Source organism: Microcebus murinus, chromosome 10 (genome assembly GCF_040939455.1).
Source record: "Microcebus murinus isolate Inina chromosome 10, M.murinus_Inina_mat1.0, whole genome shotgun sequence".
NCBI classification, from domain to species: Eukaryota; Metazoa; Chordata; class Mammalia; order Primates; family Cheirogaleidae; genus Microcebus; species Microcebus murinus.
The window spans coordinates 44,237,297-44,248,970 of NC_134113.1; the positions used below are offsets into that span (position 1 = coordinate 44,237,297).

Sequence of the window (11,674 nt, forward strand, 5' to 3'; positions counted from 1 at the left end):
TGTTTGACCCAATATCTGGGTACCCCATGGCTTAGTCAAGTAGACACATGAAATTAATCATCACATTTATAATACATGAATTATATCTGGAGATAACTAGGTGTCATGATCTCTTTAGAGAAGGTTAATGAAAGCCTAGTGAGTGCATCTTCTTAGCGTGTTACTTAAGTATCTGTTGAATATGCCGAGTACATTATGATCCCGGCCCTGGACAGAAAGGGCACTTTACGATTTTGGTGATGATGATGATGAAGTGCAAGTCACTTAAATACTCGACAGTTTTATTTATGGAGCGAGACATTTCCTTTAATGATATTTTATAGGCGAGAGGGAAAAAAATCTGCAAACATATTTTGGATAATATACAAGTTTGTCAGGGTCTTGAGTTACTCCATGCTCAGAATGCAGGAGTACCTTATGTTAACAAGGAACATTTATACTTTATACAAGCAGGGCTTGGGGAAGTTTCAAAATATCTGGACAACAGACTTTGTATGAAGATGTTCATACCACAATGATGAGTATATCACAATTTCCCCAGGAAACTATTTAGGAGACAAGGCTTATTCAGAGGCAGCCTTTAATAGTGAAAAGTCTTTAAACTTTGGAGTCTACTGTGGTAGGAGTGTGGGGCAGTAAAATCAAGGGTGGGCAGCATCTGTGTTCTTACCAACTTGCTTAAAGCTCACGCATTCCTTCCAGTGCCAGCCTAGGGAACAAAGCTGGACCCGAGAGGGGAGCTGTGAACAGAAACGCTGATCAATTTAACTTTGAGGAAAGTTGCTCATCTGGAGCATGAAGCACCTGGGAACTTTTTCCTGGGCCATTCTGGTTGACAAATTAAGGGTCATGTGCTGTGACATTAGTCCTTTGGCAATTAGTCTCTTCCCCTCTTCCCTTCTTCTCTTAATCCAAGTCATAGAATCATATCTTACAGTTGGAAGCATATTTAGAAATTGGCTAGTTTCTCTGTCCCTCCCAATTCAGAATTTGGGGGCTCATTAGCTTTGCCTGGGCCTCCTATCTCACCATGGTAGAGCCAGTTTTAAGATGCTGTGAGTGTACATCTTCAGGAATGTTTCTAATTGATCTTTTGAGTAGAGCAAGTCTTTTCTCGGTCACACATATGCCATTGGTAGAAATTGTTTCATTTTTTTCTTCAACAAAAGCAGTTTAAAAAATGTAGGTGACTCCCTCATTTCATTTACTTCTTTTTTTTTCTTTTTTTTTTTTGAGACAGAGTCTCACTCTGTTGCCCAGGCTAGAGTGAGTGCCGTGGCATCAGCCTGGCTCACAGCAACCTCAAACTCCTGGACTCAAGTGATCCTCCTACCTCAGCCTCCCGAGTAGCTGGGACTACAGGCTTGCACCACCATGCCCAGCTAATTTTTTTTTTTTTTTTAACTGAAAGAGTTGACAATTTTATTTTCACATTTCACAATACAAATGAAGACTGCCCTTTTTTTGGTTCTACTTCTTCCCTTCAAAACTATTCTCTTTTTGATAGCAAGGGGGAGCAAATTTTCCTTATGTAAAGAAAACACCCAGAGTCACAGCACCATGATCTCCTGGTGAAGCAGAACAAGTAATATAAAACTGACATAAAGAGACCTCCCCTCTATCCTTATCTGTCTGGTCGAGTCATTCCTGGCCGAGTGGGCACCATCATGGGACGGGTGGGAGGTCTCATCATTGGGGGCCCAGGCATCATTGGCATGTGACCTCCCATGGGTGGCCTCATTCCAGGAGCAGGTCCCACTGGCATCATCCCAGGAGGAGGAGGGCCCATCATTGGCATCATGGGAGGGCCCCCCATATGGGGTGCTGGCATCATACCAGAGCGAGGAGGACCGGGAAGACTGGGGGGAGGTGGAATCATCGCCCCTGCAGGAGGAGGAGCAGAGAACGGAGTAGGAGGTATTTTTCCTTGTTGAAATGCAGCCGTTGTTTTGTCAATCAGGCTCTGGGCCTGCTCTTCCATCCATTTCTGGTAGTAGTCTTTCACATTTTCTTTGTGTTTCCTACCACTGCAGTGTGTCTTTCTCACAGATGGAGAATCATGGGTGAGGTACGTATCGCAGTAGTCACAATTAAACTTGGGCATGTTCTCTCCAGGCCGTTGGCTACTCCGTTCTCTAATTTTTTCTATATATATATTAGTTGGCTAATTAATTTCTTTCTATTTATAGTAGAGACGGGGTCTCACTCTTGCTCAGGCTGGTTTCGAACTCCTGACCTCGAGCAATCCGCCTGCCTCGGCCTCCCAGAGTGCTAGGATTACAGGCGTGAGCCACCGCGCCTGGCCTCATTTACTTATTCATTTAACAAAAATACATTGCTGTCTAGGCACTGTGGCAGGCATTGGAGATAAAAGGTGTTCAAACACAGAGAAGGACCATGTCCTCATGGAACTTACACTGTAGTGATTTTATGAGTAATTTTTATGATTTAATTATTACTTAGATCTTTTATGTAATTTATCAGTTAAAGAGAAAAATAACAAAAGAAATTAAATTATAAATTTCTCCTCTGCTATCTTATTTTGATTTCTTTCATTAAAAATAATTCTTTCATATCATTGTACCATGCCCACCTTTTGACCTTAGTGTTAATTATGGTGTACATTTTGCTTTCAACTTTTCATTTGTAAATGATCCTTGCAAACTCTTCTCAGTGAATGTTATATCACAAGCATTTTCCCTATTGCTACCTTCAAAATTATCACTTTTATAAATCCAAGTGGCTTGCCATATAATTTGTTTACTGTTCTTTTATTTGGGGACATTTAATTGTACATATTCATCAATAAATAACACTAGAGTTAGTTTCTTTCTTCTTTTTTTCCTCTGTGTCTTTCAGAGACTAAAGAATTGGAATTCTATAAATGGGAGTGTGTTAGGGACCGACCTTCCACAGCCCCACCGGACAGAAAAGCAGAGACATCGAGGATGTAATTACACAAGAGGAGGTTTATTTTCTGGCTAGCCAGGGTCCAAGCCCTAGAGCACCAACACAGTGGCCACTCTTGCAGGCAAGGACCCCGACTGGGGTTGCAGCGTGCCTTTTATCCCTATGGTGCATACGCTATGCAGTGGCTGATCACGCGTGGATCATGCATTGACCTTTAACATGATTGGTTGGCTGGTAGCCCCACTATACAGGGGTTCAAACAATGCAAAGTTGGCGCAAACAAGCAAGCAAGCAACGGTTTCCATGGCAAGCAAGCAACAGTTTCCAGAAGCCGGATGTTGGTTCGGGCTTCACTGGGGGTGTGGGCCTTGCAGGTATGCAATGTCTCGACCCCTCACAAGTGGTGAGAAGCTTTTCTTCTGTGTTGAGCAAGATGAGAGATTTGAACAACATATTTTTGGGTCACTCAGGTTTATCCTAGAATCCCCTGACTACAAGAATCAGTATGAGGCACAAAAGCAAACCAAACACATTTGGTAACTGGATGCCTAATGCAAAGATGTTTTTCTCTTCTTTTTATTAAAAATAAAAGAGAAAATAGTGGGAAGTATCTATATGTATACATATTCATAGGATTATATATACATGCAAAAAGAAACATTGAAATTATTGATAGTGTTTTAAATGTATTTTTCCAAGTTTAAATTATAGGTAAGTTGTCATTTTTTGTTTTGTTTTGTTTTTTGTTTTTGGTTTTGAGACAGGATCTCATTCTGTGGCCCAGGCTGGAGTGTGGTGGTATGATCATAGCTCACTGCAGCCTCATACTGGGCTCAAGCAATCTTCCTGCCTCAGCCTCTGGAGTAGCTATGACTACAGATGTGTGCCACCATACCTGGCTAGTTTTTTAAATTTCTTGTAAAGATGGGATCTCTCTATGTTGCCCAGGCTATTCTCAAATGCCTGGACTCAGGCAATCCTTCGACCTCAGCCTCCCAAAGTTCTGGAGTTACAGGTATGAGCCACTGTGCCTGGCCAAGTTATCACATTTTTATGTTGGTCTACTGGAGTTCTAAAATGTAGATTCATCATTAAAATGACCATAATCTCTTGTAATATAGAAAGAAGAATTATTTGGGGTCAGTTTTGTGATAGTTTCATGTGGGTTAATATTTCTTCTCTTGCTAACCATAGGCTTCTTCTTCCTTTGAGTAAAAATAGGTATGGACTTACTGGAAGAAAAGAGTCTGTGCCATTTTACCTCTCTTGGGTTGCTTCTGTAAAGGGTTATGGATGGGGTTGTGGGAGTGGCTATTCCCACTGGCAGTCCTTGTGCGGCTGTCATGGGAATGTCTCCAGTGAAGGACAGAAGGATCTAATGAAGAGCAGGATGCAGTAAAGCAGTTAAGTCTAGCCCTGCATGCTTCCTCTGGATTTCAATTACTCTGTACGGCCTACAGGATTCTGAATTATCAGCAGCTGCTCACTTGCTCACTTTCTTGTCTGCCGCAGCTGCCAGCAGCTGTTCTCTCTTTCTTACCCCCATCCAGATGCAAACAGCTGTTCTCTTTCTTTACAATTGTCAGCAGTGGTTCATTTTTTTTTTTTTGCCCCAAACACATGGACACCTGCAGCAATAGGAATTTCATTTTTTAGTTATGAGGAAACATTGGACAGCTTCAGAGAGGTTGAATGGGGTAAGGGAAAGAAGGAATGAGAGCTGATTAGAGGTAGAAGGAGCCTCTGTTGGCAAGCTGGAAGGTGATTGCGATGCTTCTAGTTGTGGTGGCTGGGATACTTCTAGTAGTTTTTCAAGGGTTGCATAAATCTGTGATAACAGATATTTAAACTTCTTCCTTACTGTGACATTCACCTTGAAAAGGAAGGAATCATCACTAACAAATAAACTCCAGGACACTCAGCACTCAGCACTTAGGAAAAAATTATGATGGTGCTCTAAGGACTTGTTTTTCATTCATTTATTTAACAAATATTTATAGATACTAACATATGTCAGGCACTGTTCTATACACAATAGGTGCTAAATAAATGAGTATGCATTTATTAATGTATTCATACATATGTACTGATCAGTCTTGTCTCTGTTACTGATATCAAAAACTAACACTTTAAATTCGAATTTTCTCTGTTAAACTCAACCTTTTTACCCCCAACCATTATGTTTGGGGGCTTTTGGATTATGTTCTTGACCAAGAAATATTTTTGGTTCTCATGTCTGTTTTTGCAGGGACTAGGGAGGGAAAAGTAGAAATGGGAAGGATGGGAACTTACATTCATTGAGCACTTACTGTATCTCCAGGACTGTGCATTGTTCTTTACATAGATTATCTCATTTAATTTTCATCACAAATAGGAAATCAGCATACCTATTGCCAGCTAGCTGATGAGGAAACTGAAATTGGAAGTTTGAAACTGCTTACATAAAGTCACATGTCCAGGGAATGAGGGAGTCAGGACTGGACACAGACTCATGCCAAAGCATGTTGTTTTCACTAAAACCAGCTTCCTTATATGCTTTTGCCTCCTGCCATGCAGGCAGCAGAGAATACTAAGTGATAATTGGGTTTAATACCTTGATTGAGGAAGCAGATGTATAATTGGCCCAAAGGCTTCATCACCAATTAGAAATTGGTTCAAGTTTTACTTCGACATTTTAAGCTGTAGGACACTGTCATAAAAGGTGAAATAAAAGGAGAGATGGTAAAGGCTCATAGCAAAAGTTGTTATCACAAATAAAATCTCTACACCCTCCGGCTCTGCTCTGTTAACAGAGGATTTTGGAAGAGTATTTGACCAAAGTATGGGAGGACTTGATACCCTCATTTCACACCCTAACTCCATCCATTAGTATCCAAACAATGTTAGTGGTTATCCTTTGGGATATTGAGTGGGAAAGAACTGGCTGAAGCTCTAAGGAAACTTCCTATGGTTCAGGGAGCCATTAGGAAAAACCTCCTTATTCTTGTAAAAATTTCCCAAACTTTCAGGGCCAGGTTTCTGTGGCTGGCCGAGAGTCAGCCTCAGTTAGAATCCTGCCAAATTGAGCATCAACAGCTCATTTGGCTTAGAAGAAAAAGAAATGAGAAACAACTGACGTTTGTATACTTGAAATTATGAGCTGTTTCTCTAACAAAGAGACCAAACACTTTCGGCTTGTTTTACAGTAAACATACACATTGAACAATCTGGCTGGCTAGCAGCTGGCCGTGCATATGTAGGGCATATGTGAACACATATGGATGCGTAAAACTCACATATGCTCACTTAAAAGGACACTGTCAAGTCATTTTATGGCTTTTTTTGTTCTCTGGGCTCCATTGTTTATAAAATCTTCTTAGAAGCTTAAAAATACAATTTCTTTCCCTACTGATTTTTGTTCTTTCTTTCTTTTTTGAAGGAAGTATTTGGAGTGGCACTCGGATAAATGGGACTGGTTCTACTTAATACCTAATCCTACTTAAACATAGACAGCAAAGCACACTGTCCAATCAGAAGGAAAGCACTAAGAGAGAGACAATTCCTTATGAAAGAAAAATAGACATATTCTGCCTTCAGAATAGACATTTCAGAATTGAGTAGTACTTATTTGGCATTGTAGTACTTTTAGTTTGCATTAGATACCACATATATAGATATTGGTGACTATGATAAATCCTATTTTCTACTTTCTAAAATATATTTTAGTAATATTCTTCTAGCGTCTTTACTAAGTAGAAACCCTTTTAAAAAATGTTTGCTTTGAGCAAAAGCTGTGAAGAATCAAATCAAAAAGGCCAAACAACCCGAAAAGATGTTTAAAAATCACTAGTCAGGAAAACATAAAGCAAAAAAATAATGAATTATCACTTTATACCATCGGGGCTCAAAAAGCAAAAAGTAAAACCATGCATGGCTGATGTGTATGTGAGGGAAAGGGTACTTTCATACATCGCTGGTAGAAATGAGAATTTTAAACACCTTTGTGGAAGTGAATCTGGCAACATTTCTTAAAATTAAAAATATATACTTACCCTTCAATCCAGCATTTCCCTCTTGGGAATCTAACCCATAGAAATAAGCATCAGTGTGTAGGGATATAGATATAATATTTCTACAGTGGTATTATCATTGTGGCAAAACCAAAATAAAACCAGTGAATATCCTTCAATAGAGATGTTGTTGAATAAATTAAGGTATGTTTACACCATAGAATATTATGCAGCCCCTCAAAAGAATAAAGTGGAGCAATACCAGTTGACCTAGAAGGATTACCACCTGGTAGTGTTGAGAGAGAAAGCAAGATATATAGAAAAGCATATAATATGAGCCCATTTTCTAAATCAGTGACCAAAATCTTTTACATGTATTATTTTGCCTTTCTATAATTTATCTATCTACCCATCTGTATAAGGTTATATAAGTGAAAAATATGGATGAATACATACTAGATGGTTAAGATGGGTTTTCTGGAAGGGTAGGGGGAATTGTGGTGGTGGTAGGTGCCTAAGCTAAACAAAAAGGGAAGAGTCTAACAGGAGAAATGTGGTATGAAATGGTCATATTTATGCAAAATTATATGTGCAAAGGAATTTTTGAAATAATAAGAGATTATTAAAATAAACATTCTCATCTTCTACCAGAATCTCCATAGATAGAGATGCAGGAGGATGTGAAAATTATGCAAGAAGTCAGATAATCATGGAAAAAACTGAATTTGAGGGTTGGCTGAAGATCTATATGCATTTCCCATGTGAGATCAAGAAGTGCAAATTGCATTCAACCATTTCAGGGTACTGGTGCCACCAAGTGGTGTCTGGAGCAATTGTTGGTGGTATTTTATTACCCCACCAGTGACAGAACTTCTTGGCTTTCCGGTACCTTCCACGATAGCAAGCAGAATGTGAAGGGCTTTAGTTCTCTCTAGGATGCAGCACACACCTGTGATCACATGTGAACAGGAAGTATGAAAAATGGGTGGGGAGCAAATAGCTTTTGCCAAGGAGCTTTTTCTCCTTGGTGTCTCCTGCTGCCAGGTGCTCTACCATGCCTGACCTTTACCTGCCAAGCCCCTGGAGATATGTTCAATAATTTCTAACTACTTGGACTAGTTTTATAACTTGTATGATTTCTTTAACTGCCTGATCTCTTATATAGGTTTTCTCTTTTTATTGCCACCGTCCTAGCTTGGCCTCTCATTATTTCTTACCTGGTGCCATAAGAATGTTCATGGGCTTTCATAGTCTCAATCCATCTCTGCTCCAATTCAGCCATTACCCACGTCTCTTAATAAGCTTCCTGAAGTTCTGGTCCTTTACCAATACTTTTCAGAAGCTTTCAACTATTTCTCCCTGCCCGCTAGTGAAGTCTGAACTCAGAGCACAGGGTTTTAATAGAATGATCACAATGTCTCAGTTTGTCTGGGATGGTCCCATTTTCCTTCTATTGTCTCAATGTGTTTATAGTGACTTTATTTAGTCTTAAAAGTGCCTTGGTTTAGATAATACATTATATGGATACCTGAGCTCTTATCCACTTGGTTCTTCTTCCTATAAAACATATAATAAGTAAGCTGACAAAAGACTGTATAGAGTTTGTGATGGATAGAGAAATTGGACCCAGGTAGAGATTCCTCTACCCACATCTATGTGTGCATGTCTATATTATTCTTTGAGCATTCAAAAGCTAAATATAAATTATTTGGGATTTAGCTCTCTATTTAAAATGTATTTTCTTCTGTCTTTTTAATGATAAGTGGAGTTTTTGAATTCTAGTAAGAAAATCTACCTTTGTCTTTTTCTAAATTTTTTTATTTTAAATTTTTATAGATACATAAAAATTGTACATATTTATGGAGTACATGTGATGTTTTGATACAAGTGTATAGTGTGTTATGATTAAATCTAGGTAATTGGGATATCTGTCACCTCACACATTTATCATTACTTTTTGTTGAGAACATTCCAAATCTACTATTCTAGTTATTTTGAAGTAAACAATAAACTATGTTTGTCCTATCATGCTACTGAACACAAGATCTTATTCCTCCCATCTAACTGTATTTTTGTACCCATTAATCAACCTGTCTTTAGCCAGTCCTCCCAACTACCATCCATTCTATTCACTGCCTTCATGAGATCAGTTTTCTCATCTCCCACATATGTGTGAGAATATATGCCATTTGTCTTTCTGTGCTTGGTTTACTTGACTTAATATTATTTCCTCCAGTTCCATCCATGTTGTTGCTACAAATGACAGGATTTCATTCTTTTTTAAGAAATAATAATATTCCATTGTGTTTATATGCCACATTTGATTTATCCATTAATCTATTGATGGGCACTTAGGTTGATTCCATATCTTGGCTAATGTGAATAGTGCTGTTACCTTTGTATTTTTTATGTAGTTCTTTTAGTTTTTCACAAATGAGAAGAGCCCTATTTAGGACCTAATGAATACCACACTCATAATTCATTAGCAAAATGAGAAGAATGTTCAACTAAATAGTAGTAGACATGCAAAAAATCTTGTGTAGGTAGAAACACTTATACTGTGGGCTCTTTCATCACAAAAGGTCATATATTATTTTTCTAGCAACTAGTACAGTCTTGGTGCATAAATGCTATTGAGTAGAATTTAGAGTAAATTTTGGCAGTTTGTGGAACTAAAATTTGGGTATTGTATTCTGGTTTAAGTATTTGCTATTTCTGCTTGTTATATTTTGGTGTTAACAATCTGTTAATGGTTGGATACATACAATTTAAGGAAATGCTTTGTCCTTAGCTCACCATTAATAGAAAGGCATTGTGAGTTTCTTCTAGAGTGGAAAAGAATTTGAGCTCAGCCACCCATTTTCTCTTACTCAGTTCTTTTCATAACCACTTAAATACATTTTCGAGATAACCATAGTCTGTGTTCTTGAAAAGGATTTTATGTAAGAACTAGTTGACCTATATAGATTTGGAACTGTGGACTCATTAACAAGTGCTTACCAAATGGCCAGTCATTTAATGCCTGTCTAACTCAGGTCCTCATGTGGCAGCTTTTTCCTTCTTTTTTGGTCTAGACTTAGGCCAAACTAAAGTATAGAAAGTTGGAATTCAACTTAAGCTACTCTCTTTAACTAGTTGAGAGTCATCTGTTTATCTCCTGTGTGTTCTGACAGGTGCTGGGACTTCCTGGAGTAGGATTGTCCAGCAGCCATGCATACATCTGCATACTCACATGCACACAAGGGCCAACCTTAGCTTGTCGTGTTAATGGATAATGAGTCAACTGCTCTTTACCTTCTTTTCCAATGCAATTTATGAAACTTTTTCCTGATCACACCAACATCATCGGGAGCAAAATCAGGCTTTGAACATAATGGCATGTTACAGATATTTGGTACTTTGCTATCCATTGTTTTTCCTTTATATATTTTTCCTTTGTCTCTAAGTGTGTGTTTAATGAATCTTCATACTTTAGACACAAAGGCAATATATGTTCATATTTGTAAATGAACAAATTTTGAGTTCTTTCAGGCCAGAGACTATATAAAATCTGAGTCTGACTGCCTGGATTTGAATCCCAGCTCTGTCACTTACCAGCTTTGTGACCTTGGTCACAAATGATGTAACCTCTTTGCGCCTTGGATTACTTATCTGCATTGTGCTGCTAATAATTTATCTTCTGGGTTTTAATTTTATTTCTCAACAGCTTTATTGAAATATAATTAACATACTATAAAATTCACCCATTTAAAGTGTTCAAATCAGTATTTTCTAGTATATGTACAGATTTGTGTGACCAACTGCACAGTATAATTTTAGAACATTCTTGTCATCCCCCAAGGAAACCTTGAACCCATGAACAATCACTCCCCATCCCTGATCACAGTTTTTTTTTTTTTTTATGAGAATTAGATGAATTAATATTAAAAGCACTTAAAATATTATCTGGTACCTAGGAAGTAATATGTGGTTTTCTATTGTGATTATTGATGATGTTATTATCAACATTATTACCATTATCTTTGTACCCTCAGTCAACATAGTGCCTGATCTTACTAAGTCCTTGCTGAATAAATGAAACAATGAAAACTAGTGAAAAACATCATTATTTCTTCAGCATTCCAAGTAATAGTGAAGAGAAATTCCCCACATGAGGTATACTGCAGACATAACCAAGTCACAGTAGTATCTCTGTGTTAGAGCACAGTACTTTACTGAAGAAAGATACTTTAAAATGGGCTTTTCTTGAAACGGCTTGACCTGATGATGTTGTATAATAAACAAGGAAAATTAGTCCCAAGCCCCTAATGCTAACAAGTAGACTTATGACTTAGGGAAAGCCACAAATGCTGAGCCTCTGTTTAGTTACTTACAAAATGAAATTGTAGTCACTAAATGATTTATGAATTTGTTCTTCTTTCTAATATCCATGATATTGCCTACCAATAAATGTCATGAGAATTTTATATAATATTTATATTTTGCCACCTAAACACAAAGCCATATTACCCTCATTTTATGATCGTATATATTACAGCTTCCAGAGTGTATCATATTCCCAAAGAGAACACGACTGTGGATTATCTCCGTCCTTAAATACTCTGTTGACTTCCCTTTGCCTATAAGATAAAGTCCAAAGTCCTTGGTAGAGTATCTCAGATTCTTGTGGGTCTCTTTTTGCCTATGGAGTATCCGTCCTCATTATCCCAGGAGCCATACAACTGATGTTACTTTGGGGGAACTACCCAGACCCCAAAGCCAGCAGACTTATGGGA

At 38.1% G+C, this 11,674-nt stretch overlaps 1 protein-coding gene across 1 annotated transcript; it reads right to left on the minus strand.

Annotated features, from left to right (window-relative positions):
* Nucleotides 1-1,389: 1,389 nt before the first annotated feature.
* On the minus strand, nt 1,390-2,133 carry LOC105884617 (U1 small nuclear ribonucleoprotein C-like). Its single transcript, XM_076006804.1, has one exon. It carries the CDS (start codon nt 2,102-2,104, stop codon nt 1,625-1,627), a length of 480 nt encoding a protein of 159 aa, XP_075862919.1. The 5' UTR covers nt 2,105-2,133; the 3' UTR covers nt 1,390-1,624.
* Nucleotides 2,134-11,674: the final 9,541 nt, after the last annotated feature.